The sequence below is a fragment of the Leuciscus leuciscus genome (genome assembly GCF_965113295.1).
Source record: "Leuciscus leuciscus genome assembly, chromosome: 20".
In the NCBI taxonomy this organism is placed as follows: domain Eukaryota; kingdom Metazoa; phylum Chordata; class Actinopteri; order Cypriniformes; family Leuciscidae; genus Leuciscus; species Leuciscus leuciscus.
The window spans coordinates 3,272,169-3,291,823 of record NC_138744.1 but is presented as its reverse complement, the minus strand read 5'-3'; the positions used below and the strand labels follow the sequence as shown (position 1 = coordinate 3,291,823).

General features: G+C 38.2%; 3 protein-coding genes and 1 long non-coding RNA gene across 4 annotated transcripts; 3 read left to right on the top strand and 1 right to left on the bottom strand.

The window, feature by feature from the left end:
• The first annotated feature begins 716 nt into the window (after nt 1-716).
• Nucleotides 717-5,969, top strand: tmem222a (transmembrane protein 222a). Its single transcript, XM_082150867.1, has 6 exons — nt 717-870; nt 1,900-1,984; nt 2,067-2,098; nt 3,353-3,449; nt 3,880-4,010; nt 5,292-5,969. The coding sequence occupies exons 1-6, from the start codon at nt 752-754 to the stop codon at nt 5,377-5,379; spliced, it is 552 nt and encodes a 183-aa protein (XP_082006993.1). The 5' UTR covers nt 717-751; the 3' UTR covers nt 5,380-5,969.
• LOC309484527 lies at nt 4,017-12,566 on the bottom strand. Its single transcript, XR_014200891.1, has 4 exons — nt 12,238-12,566; nt 11,331-12,200; nt 6,773-7,070; nt 4,017-4,694 (listed from the first exon to the last, which is right to left on the bottom strand). It is a non-coding gene; the product is annotated as an uncharacterized lncRNA (long non-coding RNA).
• On the top strand, nt 6,807-10,879 carry tpbg1a (trophoblast glycoprotein 1a; the record flags this gene model as incomplete). The annotated part of the gene is made up of 2 exons (XM_082150789.1): nt 6,807-7,084; nt 7,703-10,879. 2 exons carry the CDS (start codon nt 6,807-6,809, stop codon nt 8,634-8,636), a joined length of 1,212 nt encoding a protein of 403 aa, XP_082006915.1. The 3' UTR covers nt 8,637-10,879.
• kdf1a (keratinocyte differentiation factor 1a) lies at nt 10,736-16,981 on the top strand. Its single transcript, XM_082150797.1, has 4 exons — nt 10,736-10,970; nt 12,785-13,827; nt 13,916-13,993; nt 16,161-16,981. Exons 2-4 carry the CDS (start codon nt 12,804-12,806, stop codon nt 16,211-16,213), a joined length of 1,155 nt encoding a protein of 384 aa, XP_082006923.1. The 5' UTR covers nt 10,736-10,970; nt 12,785-12,803; the 3' UTR covers nt 16,214-16,981.
• The last annotated feature ends 2,674 nt before the right edge of the window (nt 16,982-19,655 follow it).

The window sequence follows — 19,655 nt, the reverse complement described above, 5'->3', positions numbered from 1 at the left end:
TCGTATTCTTACTCTGTAAAGCAAAACAAGAAAACAATTTTTTTTTATCATGGTAGTATTTGTTTTACTGCTTTTTCTTAATTTTTTCACCAAAAACAAACAAAAAATATATTGAGGCCTTTATGTATAATGCAAATATTGTATAATAATATGTATTTCAACTTTGGTTACAATTATTTATGAATACCTTCATAATGTATGTTAAAATGCATTACATATTTTTCATAAATAATTGTAAGCCAAGTTGAAATACATATTATTATACAATATTTGCAGATTCCTTGTGGCATCTGAGATTGTGTTTTAAAGCATTATACTTTCTAAAGGCGTAACATAAGTATTATAATGTATTATAATTGTGGTTACAATTATTCATGAGATCAACGCATTATAAGGCATAATTAATGTATTAAAATATTTTTATAATACAATATGAAGGCTTTAAGTAAAGTGTTACTGAAAAAAACTATTATATTATATTGTTATGTTATATGTTATATTATGTTATGTTATATTATAATATATGTATAATGTGATACATATTATTTATATATGATAATAATATTATTATTTTTTTTTTTTTTATTAATACAGTATACACATATTTTACATATAAGGTTCAAAATGAATCCAGAGCATCATAAGATATGAGGAACATTGCAGGTAACATTTATATCAAGATAATAATATTATAACCTAATGAGAACCACCACGGCGCCGACGTCACGATGACGTCACCGCGCAGACTGTGATGGCGGATGTTCCCGATATCGACACGATGAAACACTTCCACGGAGGTTTCGAGAAAATCGACAAAGAAATGAGCCGTTATCCGCACTGCATCGTCTGGACACCGATCCCGGTTCTGAGGTGAGTATCGACCGGAGATGTTCTGACGGATCACGTGCGGAAACACCAACACATTCTGACAGTAAACGCGCCTGAGTCTGTCAATATTACTGTCATATCGCCTCGCCTGAGCTCCTATAATCCTCACACACACATCTATGGAACCCCATTTACAACACACACGAAACAAAATCATGCTTTTGTAAAAGTCAATCACATTCATGCTTCGTTTAATAAGTAAATTATTATGACATATACTAAATCAAAAGTATGACTTAAAAGTCATAAGTATGACATTAAAAAGTGTCATGGAAGTCGAAATTCTGAAGTAAAAAGCCGTAATTATGGCATAAAACAGTCAAAAATATGACCTAAAATATTATAGAAAGCACAATTTTGACTTTTTACTTCAGAATTTCGACACATAAAAAGCCGTAATTATTAAAAATTTCGACTCATAAAAAGCCGTAATTATGACATAAAACAGTCAAAAATATGACTTAAAACGTTATAGAAAGCACAATTTCGACTTTTTAAACTCAATTATTAATCGGTATGTCATAATCTGGACTTTTATTATCTCATTATGATGATTTAGTCTGTCATAAGTATGACATTAAAAAGTGAAAATTATGTAATGGAAGTCGACATTCTGAAGTAAAAAGCCGTAATTATGACATAAAACAGTAAAAACAAAAAGACCTAAAATGCTATAGAAAGCACAATTTCGACTTTTTAAACTCAATTATGACTCGGTATGTCATAATATGGACTTTTATTATATCATTATGATTTAGTCTGTCATAATTATGGCATTAAAAAGTCAAAATTATTAGTATGTCATAATTTGGACTTTTTGAATCATAATTATGACATTTTATGCTGCTAATCATGATTTACCATAGCATGATTTTCTTTTTTCTTATGTTGCGGAAATGGGCTTCCATACATATCTGTATTTTCATTAGAGAAACATACTAAAAATCTGCAAATATACACACATCTGAGGAAGATTTCTGTGTTGATGTGTGTTTTATTGTGTCTCTTTAGCTGGTTTCTGCCATTCATCGGACACATGGGCATCTGCACATCCACCGGTGTGATCAGGGACTTTGCCGGTCCTTACTTCGTATCAGTGAGTTTATTTCTGATGATTGCGCTGACTTCAGCATGACTGCACTGATGCACTAACTACTTTCACTTATGTTTTTATACAGGAGGACAACATGGCGTTTGGAAAACCAACAAAGTGAGTTTAAAACCCTAGTGAATGTGACGGAGAAGAATATCATCAGAATTATCATCTGCACATATGAGACTTAAACATTGGAAAGATTTGGTCCTTACATCAAAAATATAATCGTTCAAACTAATTATACATTTCACCCTGTCAAACATTTCATTAAGAAATCTAAACTATAAACAGGGCTTGACATTAACACCAAATGCGGGCGTATTTCAGCGGTAGCGTGTAACGCAGTCACTCCGACTAGCCACTCTGGCAGGTTACATTTTATACATAATACAGTTTTCAATAGTGGTCTATTAAAAAGGCATCTGAAATAATAAACAATGTAGTGTTGTCAAAAATAGAATTTTTTTGTTTTTCAATTTTTTAAGCGAACAGTTGGGAAAGAAAACGCATGTGTAACAGTATAATGGATCAGTGCATCATGGGCCGGTTTCACAAAGCTATTTTAGACCGGTCTATAGAGTTAGACGAGTCTATAATGTGCTCATAGTCTAGTCTACTGCAAGTTAGACTGTTTCACAAAAATAAAGACTGACTTAATTTAGACCAAAAACTAATAATTAGACCCCTTCCCCCCCAGGCTAACTTAGGTCTAAGACTCTGTTACCTTGGCAACCAGCAGTAACAATCAGTTACATTACAAACAGCCAAAAGAAAAGGGAAAATGGCTCATAATTTAAACATTTCTTCTTGTTACTACATTCTCCGCTAAATGTCCCAAGTAAAATGTCCTTGTAACTGTTATACTCCTACAACAAACACATATTATCCGCTGGGGTAAACTGCACTGAGCGGCTGAATGCGCTTACTCGATCCGCCATGTTTTTTTGTTTTGAAAAGTGTCTTATTTTACCCAGAATGCATTGCAGTGTAGTCCTACTTAAGATAGTCAAGAGTCTTAAGTGCTTTGTGCAACGGTCTGATTTAGATGTCTATCTGAAGTCTGACTATCTACTATATCTAAGCCATAGTCAAAGTCTATCTTTGTGAAACCTGGTCTTAAAGTGACAGCAGCCTAATATTCCTGCTGCCAAATTTTTTGATAATATTAAAAATATCTATATGGCAGTTTTATCCCATGGTATCAATCGTGGCCAGTGAAGATACTGAGTGGCTAGTAAAACCACTAGCGACAGTGGCTGGTGGGCAAACAAGTTAATGTTAAGCCCTGACTATAAACTATAATTGATACAAGATATTCATTTGGATGCATTTAAATTTTAAATGTGGGTTTAATGCTTGTTGTTTCAGGTACTGGAAGCTGGATAAGAAAAAAGTGTACGGCGGTGGAGCAAACGCCTGGGATATGGCCGTGCACGAGGCGTCTGAGGAATACAAAACTAGAATGGTCAGATCTCTACTGTAATATTTTCTTTTGTCATTTGATCTGATTTTATGGTGAAATGTGAACTGGAGTTATTGTCATGAGAGTCACCTATTAACACAACACATATATTGTGAACTTGTTATACATTCAACAATTTGCCATATATTTTATTGTAATTTCAATATATTTATTAATAAGGCTTAAATATGACTTGTCTATTTTTTTTACAACAATAAAAAAAAAAAAAAATTATTATAAAATTGTATTTGTCTAATAAATCTATTTATTTATTTGTATGTTCTATTTTGATAGTCTTAACAAAAGTTTTGTTAAAAACCTTAATTTTGCAACCCAGTTATATTACACAAACATAGCGACTTCCTAATATCTCTGTCTTTAACTGGCATTATTTTCTGTTTTGCTTGTTTGTGACGTCCTCACCGCATTGCAGCACAATCTGTGTTGTGATAACTGCCACTCTCACGTGGCCATGGCTCTGAACCTCATGCGCTACGACAACTGCTCCTCGTGGAACATGGTCAAACTCTGCTTACTGTCCTTCATCCACAGCAAACACGTCAGGTGAGATGCCGGGTCAGCGGGAAATATAAATCTATTTTCTACATGCATGTTATTGATCTTATCGTGGATGATTTAGGGCCCTATAAAATCCATTTTATTTTTTCCCAAATTTCCGTTTTATTTTTTCCCAAAATTCAATTTTTTCCTTTTTAATATTTGGGAATTCTTTTTTTTTTTTCTTTTTTTTTTACCCTTTACTGTTGTTTTAGTTGTAAAAAGAGTGTGCTTTTAAATGTTAATGATTAAAATGTACACAAAAAAAATAGGAATGACCTTAAATTTATTGAGGTAACAAACATCACATTTACTCAGTACTTTTCAGGACAAATACTGCATGATGCATCATAACACTGCACTCGTAAGAACTACATGGGACACACAATTGATTGTGATAGTTTGATGTTAGCATGCTTTTAAGTTAAATATACTCAAACATATTACTCATGTAAACGCAAGGAATTCCCACAGTGCATCTGCAGTCTTGGGTTTGATTGTTTCAATGCCTTCTCTGTGAAGGATCCATGCAATACTGCCTTAGAGTTTAGAAGTCAGTGTGTCCTTACCTTTGACTGAATGATTTATCGCGGTCGGCCACCGTGTTTCCCCTTATATGTCACCAGTCTTCCACCTGGGACTCTCAGTGTTGTGATGTAGAGGACACCGGGACACACAAAATAAGGGTTTCTGGGGAGAGAGAGGTGGATTGTGAGACTATTCTCAAAAATATAAATTCTGCCATTGTTTTCTCACCCTCGTGTCACACTTTGACATTCTGCCTTAGATGTGGATTTGGTATGAAATGAGGGAGAGTAAATGATGACATAATTTACATTTTTGGTTAAACTAAACCCTCTATTGCTGTGTTTCTCTAAAAGGGTGATGTTTTTATCTACATGAGTCAAGTCACCTTTATATAGCGATTTTTTTTTAATTAATTTTTTTGCAGCTTCACAGTAATAAACAGGAAAATAACCTTTAATAACCATAACTCATATTCTGCTGTAAAGCAGCCCTACAGAAGAAGTGATATTTTTCAGTTCAATATTGATGTTGAAAGGTTCGTCAATTGTAAAAGTCAATTCAGCTACTGTATAAAGCAGCTCAACAGAACACAATAGTGTCATTATTCAGATGAATTCAGTTCAAATTCGATAGTTTCAGTGCAGTCAAATTGACGATATTGCTGAATATTAAGTGCATTTTAATATTAAGTGTCTTTAAAATCAAGCCATGATGCTAAAATGGCTCGTTTGAAGGTCTCTGTTCCTTGTTGTCCCGTAGCTTTGTGGGGTTCCTGAAGACCTGGCTGCCTTTCCTGATGATTTGTGGGGTCATAGTCACCATCGCCCTTGCTGTCAACCTGCGATGACGGAGGCTGGATGACAGGAGCATCAAACACGGAGAGAGATGTTGACCTCAGGATCATTATGAGCCACGGCTACAAGAAGCAAATCTGAACTTTAATCATGCGTCTGTACAACATTACATTGCTTCTGTTCGGAGATTCAGTCTGGCCGGTCGGGAATACAGAGACCTCTTTTGCATCTAGTGACACGCATTAGTGACATTGTAAATAAGTGAATTACAGGGACCTTTTCCATTACTGCTTACATAAGCTTTTGCATTTGATATATTTGTAAGATAATCACATACACGGATGGGTCTAAATGAAACTAGACGACAATTTCCCGTCAATAGTGTTGTGAAAAGAGACTCCGATAATGAGGAAGGTTATTAGGATTAAGATCATATGACTTCTCGTAATTTTATTTTGCCTCATTCATATTTGAATTTTGTGGTGCATCAAAAATATGCACATTTTCATCAGTTATTTTAAGTGATTCAGGATGTTTACATTATTTTATTCTAATGGAAGTTTGTATATTTGGTTCATTCCTTATGCTTTTTTTAAATGTTTTCATTTATATTATATGACCAAATACAAATGTAAATCCATAATGTTTGTCCTCGTTTTTATACAATGACCTCAAAAGGTATTTTGAAACTTAAAATACACTTATCAAAATATAAAGGCAAGGGTCAATTGTAAAGAAAGAGAGCAAGTACATGTTTGCTAAAAATGTCCAAACAATACATAGTGCTGGATCTTTTCTCTTCAATATAGGGTCATTTTTCTTCATGATGTTTAAAGTGTTTTTACTGAAGTAATTTCTTCTCAAATAGGGGAATCACAGGTGTAGAGAATCACATGAACTCTTAACATGATCCACTAACCACAAACAAACACTTAATCTTCAGCACTATCTATTATTTAAGCATTTCAAAGTCAACAAACTTTTTTTTCTTTCAAATGTTTTGTGTGTGCATCTGCTATTTATTTCGGGAATTTAATGTATGACAAAGGACAGAAAGAAATCAGTGCAATTAATTTACATAATCAGAAAGAAAACACTGCTCTACAAATGTTCTTTATGGTCACAGTACATACACTATCCTCAGTACTCTGGATGTATGGATGTGTAGAGTATATGCAGCTCCACCCACCCGCTTATATAGCCACGATCAGGAGGTGTTTCTGGGTAAGTAATGAGTTAGTAATGATCTCCTAGAGTGAGGGGGACAGTCAGTCCTGCTGTGTGTGTGTGTGTGTGTGTGTGTGTGTGTGTGTGTGTGTGTGTGTGTGTGTGTGTGCGCGCGCGTGTGTGTGGTGTGTGTGTGTGTGTGTGTGTGTGTGTGTGTGTGTGTGTGTGTGTGTGTGTGTGTGTGTGTGTGTGTTGTTGTACTACAGCATGTGCACTTACACTGAAGAGCGCAGCGCGTGCAGTCGGTGATCAGATGCTCCGGTCTGCGAGTGTGAGAGTTTGGATGATGCTGACGCTTGTCTGCGCGATGCTGTGCGTCTCCTCATCCGTCGCGTTGTGTCCGTCGCGCTGCGAGTGTTCTGATGTTGAACATACGGTGCGCTGCGCGTCAGCCGCGCTGTTCCGCGTCCCCGCGGCGATCCCGAGCGACACGATCAGCCTGATCATCACTGGAAACACGATTCACAGACTCGAGCACAGCGCGTTCAACGCACTGCAGAACGTCACACACCTGAACCTGAGGAATAATGGGTAAGAAACGAGATGGTCAGTAAATATCTATCTATCTATCTATCTATCTATCTATCTATCTATCTATCTATCTATCTATCTATCTATCTATCTATCTATCTGTCTATCTGTCTGTCTGTCTGTCTGTCAAGCTGTCTGTCTGTGTATCTATCTATCTTTCTGTCTATCTGTGTATCTATCTATCTGTCTGTCTATCTATCTGTCTGTCTGTCTATCTGTCTATCTATCTGTCTGTCTGTCTGTCTATCTATCTGTCTGTCTATCTGTCTGTCTATCTGTGTATCTATCTGTCTGTCTGTGTATCTATCTGTCTGTCTGTCTGTGTATCTATCTGTCTGTCTATCTATCTGTCTGTCTGTCTATCTGTGTATCTGTCTGTCTGTCTGTCTGTCTGTCTATCTGTCTGTCTGTGTATCTATATATCTATCTATCATCTGTCTGTTTCTATCTATCTATCTATCTATCTATCTATTTATTATCTACCTATTATCTATTCTGAAAGTAATATAGATTTAGTCGTGCTCTTTCATTTTTGTACATTCCACCATTTAGAATCCTCTTAAAAAATCATTTAAAAAATGTAAAATCCATAAAAAAACTTTTTCCATTCTTTGCCAGCATTATGGAGGTCGGCTCGCATGCGTTCTCCTCGCTGCACATGCTGCGTTCCCTAATCCTGAACAACAACCCGCTGGTGCTCATCCACCCAGAGGCGTTCTCCGTGCCCGGAAGCCCCCTGCAGGAGCTCAGCCTCCGCTCGTCCCTCTACAACTACACATCTCTGACTGACCTCATCACTGCCCTGCGCTGGGGCGAGCTCACAAATCTGCTGCGCCTCGACCTGTCGGACAACCGCCTCGTCTTCTTACCCCCGGGGATGTTCTCTCCTCTGCCAAACCTGCAGAATCTCCATCTGAACAACAACTCTCTGGTGGCCGTCTACAACGGCACTTTCTCCGGTATCGAACAACTTTTGGAGCTGGACTTGAGCAGAAATGCATTCAGAACTATCAGCGACGAGGGTCTTCACGAGTTGGAGCGACTCGGTCGGGTCCGTCTGATGTTGGGTCAGAATCCTTACGTGTGCACGTGTGAAGCCCAAGAGTTTGTGAACTGGCTAAACGGTTCAAAGGTCAGGGTGGGTGACGCAGACAGGCTGTATTGCGAATACCCCACGGCACTGCGTGAAGCGTCTTTGCGGGTTCTCACTGCACAGGCATTGGGGTGTTACGGCAAACCGCATGAAGACATTACAGACTTGTCCCTACATACTTCCTACGTGTTCCTGGGATTAGTACTGGGATTCGTCGGCATGGTCTTTCTATTCGTCGTCTACCTCAACAGAAAGGGCATCAAGAAGTGGATCACAGACATACACGAAGCATGCCAAAATGTGCTGGAGGGGTATCATTATCGTTACGAAATTGACTCTGACCCACGACTGGGGCATGTCCCAAACATTCGGCAGGGTCAGCCTCGGATGGACCCACATTTGGGGCACATCCCTTCTGACTCCCGTATCACACAGATTCCATCGGATGTGGCGCTATAACTGGACTGCACGATTAACCCATTTTTAATAGAAATATATTTCAGTCTGTAGCAATTTTCTAAATAGACCAAATCAAGGAAAATCATGTAATTGAGACTAGTGGTCAGCACATACCATTAACTAGAGAGATGGATGGCTGATGGCTTATGTAATTCCCATATATGCATGATGTATAGCCTAATACAATATACATTAGATTGGACAACATCCACCAGTGCAATACGAGTCAAAGCAATGTTTGGTCAGAAATTGTAAAAGCATATACTTTTATCTACTGTGTCAATGTGTAGGATTACAGTAGCATTAAACCAACATGGACTAAAAGCCACAAAACCCTACATGTACATCTGGTCACTGTGGTTTTGCCAAGTAAGACATGTACTTTGTTAATCCTGGGACAACATCCCTGTCTGAAAATATAGTCCTAACTCTATCCCTACCTCTAAACTTAACCCTACCCATAACTTAGAGGGAAATGATAGGTGAATAACACTTGACGTAAACTGTAAACTTTGTCCTTCAAATCTGATTGGTTGATTGGAATGTTGTTCCAGGATCGACAAAGATGTCGATCCAGAAACATGTTGTACTTGGTGAAATCACGTTCACCATGTACATGCTGGAATTATACTATTTTTTTTTTCAATATTTACTAAGATATCTGAAAAAATGAATTGTTGAGCTCAAAACATCTATTGTTGTCTTGCCAAACTTTCTGGGGTTTATAAAAGGAGATCTGACGACGACGCACTGAATGACTTCTCATGTGCATCTAACCCTATCTGACTGAATTATACTCTCCATTATATTTCATAACCTATTCAGCAGATTGAAACGCTGCTCTCCATCACATTAGTTGGTGCGGCCCACAGCATTCGCTGCTACCGATTGTGTCCTCAATATTTCGCTACGGTTGAGGAAAGGAGGGAAATGAAGGGGTGTATTGGGGGAAATGGGGCACAATGAAGGATTTGGAGTCTGATGTTCCCTGCGAGCACATAGTGAATCTCTCCGTGTGCATGTGTGCTTGCTAGAGCCTGGAACTAATGACTGCAATTGATCAAGACCAGACAGCCCATATTAATCTGTGTCTGCACTTTTGGCAAAGCAGTATTTTACAGCATGGGGGGGGGGACACTTCTGGTGTGTGTGCATACACAGTTATGTAGCATAACATTAAAACGCTGTCCACTCAAAGGAAACTAAAATGTTTATGTTGCTATGTGAAGCGGTGTCAATGAATCTGTAGTGTAGGAATTTTTTTTAGAGTATTTATTTATATGCATCATTCCACAGAGAATATTTATACTCATAAATGTACATTTTGTTTGGAGTTCCCTCTGCTTTTCACCCATGAATTTCCATGACATTTTCAGTTATTCATGAGTATTTTATAATGATTTTTTTTAAATCATCTTCTCAAGGGGAAATACTTCACACTGAGCATAACCAGAAACTCAAACTTTCTATTACTTTTTAAGATTTCTATTTGTTTCAAGGCTTTTTTTAGATTTGAGAATTTCAGTATTTCAGAATTTCAATGACTCATTTCATTCAGGACCTGTTTCAACCCTCAGGAACACATTTTCTATTTATTTTCTAATATTGTTGAAATTGCATATATATTTTTTATTTGAATAGACTGTTACTCATATTTAACATATAGATGAGCACTGCATGTCCCTTATGCAAATGCGAATAATGCATATTAGATCAAGAGAACTTCTTAGAAATTGACTTGTTACAAATGTATTTTTGAGTTTGGTGCATGACAAATACCTCAGATTTTTTTTATTTGGACCTATAGTCAAGAATGAATGACACTTGTAATATCATGAAGTGAACGTTTGAATTAATTTTCTCTTATAAGAACATACACAAACTAACCAAGAACATACTTTTTCCACACTGTACTGTATAACCGCTGACAATATTATAGTCAGGTTTATACTTGATTAAAAGGAAAGCAAAAGTCAAGGAACAAAAGGTATTTAGGGGAGGTTTAAGCTACATCCGTTTAAAGGCCTGACGTCACTGCTTACCTGTAAGTGGGCGTTGGATTTACCTGTAGCCGCAGGTAAAATACGGCACGGCGGGGCGAAGGAACGAATCTTACCGATCAAAGCTTTAGTATGACCAGAATCTGAAAGCGCGTGTTGCGCGACGAAATCGAAACGTTTGACCCATTTTCAGTCAATGAATCAAAACAAAGCTCGCTGAAGTGGAAGTTTTAAGGAGTCAAAGGGAACATATTTTACACTCGGCTACTTCCGCGATCTTGAACGACTAGAAGTTGCGTTCAAAACAATTGAGGATTTCATCCGAGCCTATGCGGTAAGTGTCTGACACTTTGACAAACCAATCTGCTCTGCGAACGACGCGAAGCGACTCACTAGAACGCTCGCAATCAATGGAACCTGGTGGACGCGTTCTAGTTTGACGCTCGCAGTGGATGTAAAGTACATATCAAATGATGATAAGCCATACATATTTCTGTGAAGTTGATAAATATTGTTCTTATACTGCCATGGCATACGAGAACAGTTAGAGACACTGAAGACTAAACAATGAAGCATTTCATATTGTACTTGACCGACAAACTGCATTTTGCCAATAAAAGGCAGTACATATATTCCATCTGTTAAAATACTCCAAATAATAAAGTGTTTGTGACTGGCCAGAGCATATACTTACAGGCCTGCTTTACATCCGACTCAACTCTTATGTTCACTGATAATGGCCAGAAGCGAATAAGCAGACATTTCTATACATTCCATTCCCGCTTTATAGATCATCCGTCAAAGGTTAATGGCAAATGACAATACTTATCATCTATATCTGGAATTTTTTTTTAACTGGCATGTTGCTTTCTGAGAATCCGTGACCATATTCAATCAAAAACACATCACTCTTGACAAAGAACGCAAACCTCAAGGCAAACACTGACTATGGAAGGTGAAGTCACAAGGGAGTGTATTTAAAAACACATGTTAAAATGAATAACTTGATTATCGAGTAATTCCTGCCCACCAAAGAAAACCCTCTTTTCTAAATGTAAACATGCTAAGCAAGAGCTACGTAAGATGTAGCTCAAGATTAGCTTCTTTTTTTTTTTCATGTGTAACCTTAATATCTTGATATGGTTGCGCTGATATAACAGCTCTGAACCATGTTCACATTTTCCAGGTTTGTAAACAACCATTCTATGGTATCTAGATACAGATCAGTTTGCCGTTCACATGTTTGGAATGCCTTTTAACTCTTAGTTGTAGACACAGACACAGTATGAACATGTAGTTTGACGCATATGGCCTAGCGTATATTTTTCAATATAATTTAGAAAGTATTTTCTTTCATTATTCGATTTCACCATTGCACGGTTGTTGGATTTCTGTTATATCTCCAGGGTTGAGGAAGTAAAATTGTGCAATGAACATTGAATGAAGAGTTCAAGGCCTGTTTAACACTTTTATGTTTATGTATTATTCACTTAATAACATTTGTCATGTTCCTTTGAAGTCATTGTTTACAGTGATTTTTGTTGTTGTCGTTTCTGCTTTGAACCTATCTTTTAAATACTGTATAACAAGGCTTGTTTCACATATCTTTCATCTAAAGAGAGTAACTGCAACAGCATACACAATTATTAATTTGTTCAGCCATAAATGACAAAAAAAAAATGGTTAGGCTATTAAAAACCTGATTGAGAACTACAAACTTAATGGTCATGAAATGTACTTCAAGTGAGGAGAAAGACCACATTAATATAGAAGTCGTAATTAAATGGGCAAATCTGAAAATGTCGTAACTCTGAAGTGCTTAAATTGCCTGGATTCAATTCGATTTTCTGATTAATAAGTGATTTTTGCTGCGACATGCGTGTTTTTTTTTTGTTTTTTTTTAATCGCAAAAGATGTTGATAATGCCACATTTTAATCATGCATGCAATATTCAGCAAAAATGGGCTCAGCTCATCTTTACATGCATGAGTAGCCTACGATTGAGCTGCGCTGTGAATTCTGCAAACCTGATAATATTGGCTCTTTTTTTTTAAGTGAGATGTTTGAAACATACCTAAGAATCAATGTTTTGTGAACTCTCTCTCAGCTCTGATAAATCTTGATGCATTAATGTCCACATTCCTGCAGGTCCTGAATGTGGTGAGTTATGCCTGGCCACAGCACAGGAACACATCACAAGACACGTCCTCATAGCTCAAGCCGTTCTAGGGCTGATGGCTACAGGCAAAACCGCACATACTCCAGGGACAGCAGCACGAGTCAAGAGACCTGCAAGGAGAACTACAGCGAGCAACCTCGTAGCATAGACTCGCAGTTGACACGTAAAACCCATCCACACTACGCCAATGGACGAGGCTCGGAAACCCTGGGCTTTATACCAGGATCTGCAGACTCTCCTCAGGGTGCTCAAGCCTGTGGCTCGTGTGCCTCCCTCGGCTGGAGTGGTTGCAAAGCGCTGCTGTGCTGCATTCTCACCTGTGGGCTTTATGGGTCACGCAAACCTTGCTTGCCAGCCAATGAGAGCTCCACTGACAACACTTTAAAACCTGAGCCAGAACCCAGGAAGCCCAATGGATTGGCGTTGACCAACCCCACATGTGGTGTAACCTTTGAGCCCAGCAAGCCGAAGCAGCTACCAAGCTCTGGTAGCTTCAGGTATGGCGACGTCTACCTTGCTGGCAAGAAGGTGGAGTACCCTGCCAACTCAGAGGCGCATCCACGACGGACCAGGACGGCCGGGAAGGGTGACAACAACCAGCGGCCTATCAGTAATACCAGTATCTACTCTCGAGAGGATTTGGATCTAGATGACCTGGATGATGGCGGCACTGATATCGACTCGCTAATCACTAAGAAGCTTCTAGAACTTTATAAAATGCACCAGATTGAGCAGCTGGCGAAATGCACGTCTGATGTGTCCTTCTCTCGTAAAACCAATGAGATCAGCGATCTGATCAACAGCATTGCTCAGGACTACAACTTGGAGGAGCAGGAAGCGGAGTGTCGGCTTGTGCACGGTGTCATACGCATCAGCACCCGCAACAAGTCCTCAAAAGGTTACAAAAGCAAAGACTATAAATCGCATGATGCAATGCAGCATACTAACGGGAGGAGGGATGGGACGCTGCCCGACAGTGGGAATGAGACCATGACCTTTACGTTTAGTGATGGTGAGTGATGGTAGTTCTGTTTGTAAGAGTGTCAGTAGGGAACGATGATGTTTGAATGTCTTTTGATGATATTTGTCTTTCCCTGCAGGGGATCCCGAGGTGCTAGTGTCAGAGTTGACACCGTCGGATGAGCTTGCCCGAAATATGAGAGGCCCCAGCGGGAAAAGTAAGTGTCAACATTCTTCGTTCTCCTTATAATTTCTGTTCTACTACATGTTTGAGGCAATTTCTGTACATTTCATTCTGTACATAGTACATTTCTGTTCTAGTCCATGTTGAGGCCAATTCACATTGCACAGATACAGACCGAAGGCAACTGACACAGCTTGTTTTGTCGGATCAATGTGTAACCGATGTGTAAAATGTCGGTGTCTGTTTCCATTTGTTGGTGCTTTTATTTTTTGTTGCCAATTGAACATGTTGAATCAGTGTTTTTTGGGTCTTGGAAAAGTCTGAAAAGTGACACTGTAATCTGGTGACTGTCGCCATTGGTAGGCGACGTTGAATTAGCCTTTAGATGGCTTGATGTGAAAAGATAATGGTTGCCATGTCAATCCTTCGTTGGGATATGAACATGGTGCAATTGCACCCTGAGGATGGGGTATTCTTTTCTCAATGCCCTATTCATGTAATGGTTACATTTCTAAATGTCTCTCATTCTCTACTTTCAAATGGGCATTCCTGCCTTTTGATCTCCCCCCAAAGAATAATGTCCTCACCCACCCATCCATTCTCCATAAACTGTAGTTGCTGAGCCTAAAGCTTTTGACAATGAACACTGAAGCTTCTCACCTCATTTTACAAAAGTTCTTGAGGGGTCTTATCTCGCCTCCAAGCAGTTTATCCAGTATTCCTCCATATCGAATCACATCTACCATTCCACACAATAATGGTGGTGCTCTCTTTCTGTAACATGTCTAGGGGGTCTCACTTTTCTGCGGAAATTGTTGCGCTATGGAATCTTTCTATGCAAAAGATGTGAAAAAGAAAAAGAAAAAAAGTGTGGTGTCTCTTTACAAACTATACAAAACTATGTATTGAAAAATGTTTTTCCTTAAAATTGTAATTCAGTTCTATTGATTATTTAGGAAAAGTGTCAGTCAATTGAGATTAAGGTGGCGTCACATTTAACGTTGCTCTGCGAAATTTTGTAGGCGAAAGAAAGCGGGACCAGATGTGACAAAATACCATGAAGTAGCCGAATAATGATGACGAAGTAAACATCCAAAGCAAGTGAATAAACAAAATGGAATCATTTTATAATATTGATGTGTAGTCATCAATCATCAATCAAGAGCACCCGTCCATTGTGGCCTGTTTCATTTTACTTTGGTTGCGAAGTTACGAAACCCCCCCCCCCCCCCCCCCCCCCCAACATAGGCCCCATTTACACTGCATGGTTCAAGTGACCCAATTCCGATTTTTTTTCCTCTCATGTGGCACAGATCGGATATGACCGGTGAACGTGTAAGCAGGAAAAAAACCGCATGGATTCCGATTTTCTCAGATCGGATTCAGGCCTCACTCATATGTGGTAATAAATCGGATATGAATCGGATACGTGCATTTGCGTGTGCCATGTAAGCAGACAAATCGGATATTCCCCTTTAAATGCGAGTCGTACGTCATTAAAAAAGTGACGTCAACTCAGGTGGACACCACCAACTGAGATCACATGACTTCTTATATCCAACAACGCGATCCCACCAGTCTTGAGTCCTTTGCCGCATCCAAACCTCCCTTTGAACCGATGTTGCAGCCATCATCGAGACCGCTGTACCACGAGACCAATGTTTTGCTGACTTTTCAAAATATTGTGGAAAGCAAAACACTCGATAATTTTATTTGCATCTGCATCCATTGCATTTCGTGCTGTTTTACTTCCTTTTCCGGGTCAGAACGTCTACATTTGGTAGTTTCGGCAGTGTATAGTGTAAATGAAAAAATCGGATACGGGTCACTTTTTAAAAGATGATGTAAGCGAGTCGTCAAAAAAATCGGATATAGTCAGCAATTCGGATTTGGGCATCAAGACCTGTAGTGTAAATGCAGCCCATAGAGGTCCCTGCCAAATCAAGAGGCTTGCTATCGATCGACTCAAGAGTTCACGTATCAAAGTGCACCGAACTCGAACCTGATTAAATTTTGCCACAGGAAGACCATCATTGTGCCGTGTCTACTGGATTTCGCATACTAAATTTCACCTAGCAACACTACATGTGACTGTACCTTAATTAAAAATATTTCTTGCATGCAGAATTGCACTTAATAGCATGTTATATACGCCAATTTCAAACCTCTTGTAAATATCAACATGTTCTTTTCCTTCACAGATTACTACTCGAGCTCGGCCACAGATTCATCAGGGGCTCCGCTATTGCGCTAACACGCCAGCTGTTCGCTCTCAATTACTACTGCCTAACTAGTGTTCTTCTACTGTCCTTGTGCTCCTCTTATATTTCAGTGAAAGCAGTTATTATGCTAAGGACAGTGTGTGTTTGTCTGAATGCCCCCAAGACTGCTGTTGTCCATTTAGGCACAGTTTCTGTCATCTTCCCTACAGAGTGTAATGTTCAACAAAGGAGCCTGTTGCAAAATAAATGTTGCACTTGATGGTTCCCATCTACCCTCGCCAGAAGCCATGCAGATAGATAAGTTACAGTAATGGACAAGTTTCCTCACCAAAAACATTGGCATCAAAAGGGTATTTAAGTATTGGATCTAATTATACTTTCGGAGACAAGTCTGCTGTCGTCCTAAGTGGTGATGTATCTATTAATATGCCTGTATTGAGCACTGATTAATAGCAACAAAGAGACTTCAATCAGTTGCTGTTCGTCGGACTGCTTTGCTCTGTTAGCCCGTCCTTCAATGTCGCCTTAGATGAACAATTGTTCTTTGTTTTAAACGATTTAATGCAATTTAATGTTGTTTTGAGACTGTTCACGGTCAGAGGATACACCCACATCTCTGTATGGTGGAATTTTAAAATACCTTGTATAGATGTAGTTTTTTGGTAACTTTTTTTTATATTGAAATAAAAAGGGAATTTCCCCTCATTTTTTTGTATTTACTCACTGTCGTATTAATTTAAACTATATGCTCCGTTTTGTCTATTAAAGTGAGCGCTGTTGTTTTTTAGAAAACAAATCTAGTACTGTATCCTGTGTAACATATTTACACTCATACGTGTGTTAACCACAGCACATTTCTCTGTACCGCGTAGCATTTTTCTCGGAAGATTGCATTGGTGTACGCCTCCTCCCTCTTGTTTCCCTCAGGTCACTGTGCTATGAACTTGTTTGGCTGGTTTGACAATAGAAAGGAAATAAAATCCTAGTGTTTGTTGGAGTTGTACTTTGCGGAGGAGGGGCGAACTCCAGAGAAAATTCCCCTTTCAACTGTCCTCTTTTTGACACTGTATGCCGCCTACTGTAACAGAGATACTCTGATTCACTAGTCAAGCTACCTTTGTGATTTATGAAATACAGTTTTAAGGGTTAATGGGGAAGAATTTACTTTTTTTTTTTTTTTTTTTTTTTTACATGGAAGTATTTTGTTGTATTGCTTTTGGATTGTAAAACATTTCAGACCCCATTAATGGCATGGCAAGAACACAGTGGGAAAAAAAATGTGTGATACACAGTGACACAGCATGAACATCTTTCTTAGCTTAGGCTAATTGTTTGGTCAGAATGGCAAAAGTTCAGATGTTTATGAAAGATAAGACTTAAAATCCAAAAAACAATTTTATTTCCGAGGTAAATGGATGTCATAGTGAAAGACATGTGATTGCAATGTATTTTTTATATTGTATATATTATATTGTATTTTTTTTATATAGTACATGCAACAATGCATTATAGAAATAGAACCATTTAAAGTAGAAGTCCATTTCTACTTTAAATGGTTCTATTTCTATAATGCATTGTTGCATGTCGTCACCTTCCTAAAATAATTGGCTAAGTCAATTTTTGACAAAAATGATTTTTTTTTTTTGCATAAGTCATCTTCTCAAGATGCTGTAAGGTGGCCTCTGGTAAAATCACCCACAATCCTCAGTTGAACAGATCATGCAATTCTAACCCTGTAGTATAATGGCCTATGTCAAGAGTGTGACTTAGGCTGTTTTATTTTGCCTAAGTCAAAAGACAATGAGACTTAGGCAATTTTACAAGCTTTTCAAGATGGCAGCTGCATCAAGATGAACGAAAATCTACTCGGCCTCTGAAGTTAGGTTCAGTTTTTTGTGTTTTCTGAGAAACCTAAAAAAAAAAAAGTGACTTGGGGAATTATTTTAGGAAGGTGACGATGTACTATATATTTTTTTTTTTAAAGTGGCCATATGTAGTATTCCACATTGTATGTGTAGAAATTTGTGTAAAACAGCTTTTTTGTTTGTGTGGGCCTTAATCGTCAAAAGAGGGCAGCATTGTACACGTTATCATGACAGAGGAACCTGAACCTAGAGCCGCTAGGCACTGGGTGATTCCTGTGTGTGTGTGTGTGTGTGTGTGTGTGTGTGTGTGTGTGTGTGTGTGTGTGTGTGTGTGTGTGTGTTATGGGTTTTGTTTTGGGTTTTGTTTGGGAAATCTGTACATTGACTACTATTGTGTAGTTTTTGTACAGAAAATGTACATAAATCCAAATATAGTCCAATATAGTATACTAGTACTAATTCTGCAATATACACTGCCCGGCCAAAACTTAAAAAAATAAAAAAAGATTTAAATAGGCAAATGATTGAGAGTCAATGGTTGGATCATTCTTGTAGAGATTATGTTTCTAGCATGTTATATGTTTGGCAACAGTTCTTTCCAACCATTCTTTCACAATTTGAGCCTGATGAATCATGACATTGTCATCCTGGAATATGGCCATGGTGTGTCTTCCTTACATGGTTGTTTAAGAAAGGAAAAGCTACACACTCCATAAATTAGGGTTAGAAGAACTATTGCCAAACATAATAACACGATAGAAACATAATAATCACTGTAATAATGATCCAAAAAAGCATTTGCCTATTTAAATCCAAACAGCAACTTTTATTTGGCCAGGCATTGGCAGGTTACCATGGTGAATTCGGAATGTTTGAGAAGTTGTCATGGCAATACGGCTCATGTTTAGAACTTTAGATCTTTAGAAGTAGAATATATGGAATGTTGGGGGGAAATGTATCATTCCACAAGCATTCATTAGGATTTAAGAGGGAGGAGTTATTAATATTGCATATTTTGTGCATACTCTTAATGCATAAAATGTGCATAACTTTTGTCCATGCATGCTAAGGTCACACTATCCTACAATGCAATGTGAATTCTAACACAAATTTAATGCAAATTAACCATTTTTATTTTAAATTTTACAAACATGCAATGTTTGAAACATTTTAGAATTGCAAACAATTGTACATGGTTTTAAAAAACAAAAACAAAAAACTTGAAATATACAGTGTGTGCTTTGCAGTATAGTTAGTGGTGAGTGGTACTCTTGGTTTGGGCCTGTTTTTTTTATTTTTTATATATATATTGCAGCTCAATTTATATCCTGACATCATTAAAGCGACTGAATGGAATTTCTTGTAAGTCACTTGAGCAATCATCTGCTAAAAACAAATGTGCAGCTACGTGCTGTGCAAACGCTGCATCTACCTTTGTGCCACTGACCCTGTAGTGTCACCATGAGACTTCCCCTGGTTACAAAGCAGCAGACACAACTTTTTTTTATTACAATTGCGCAATTTGACCATTTTCATAAGCGAAGCTGTATAAGCATGAGGCTACAGAAACTATTGTTTGCAAAGCTTTGACGGCTTAAAATTGGAATTA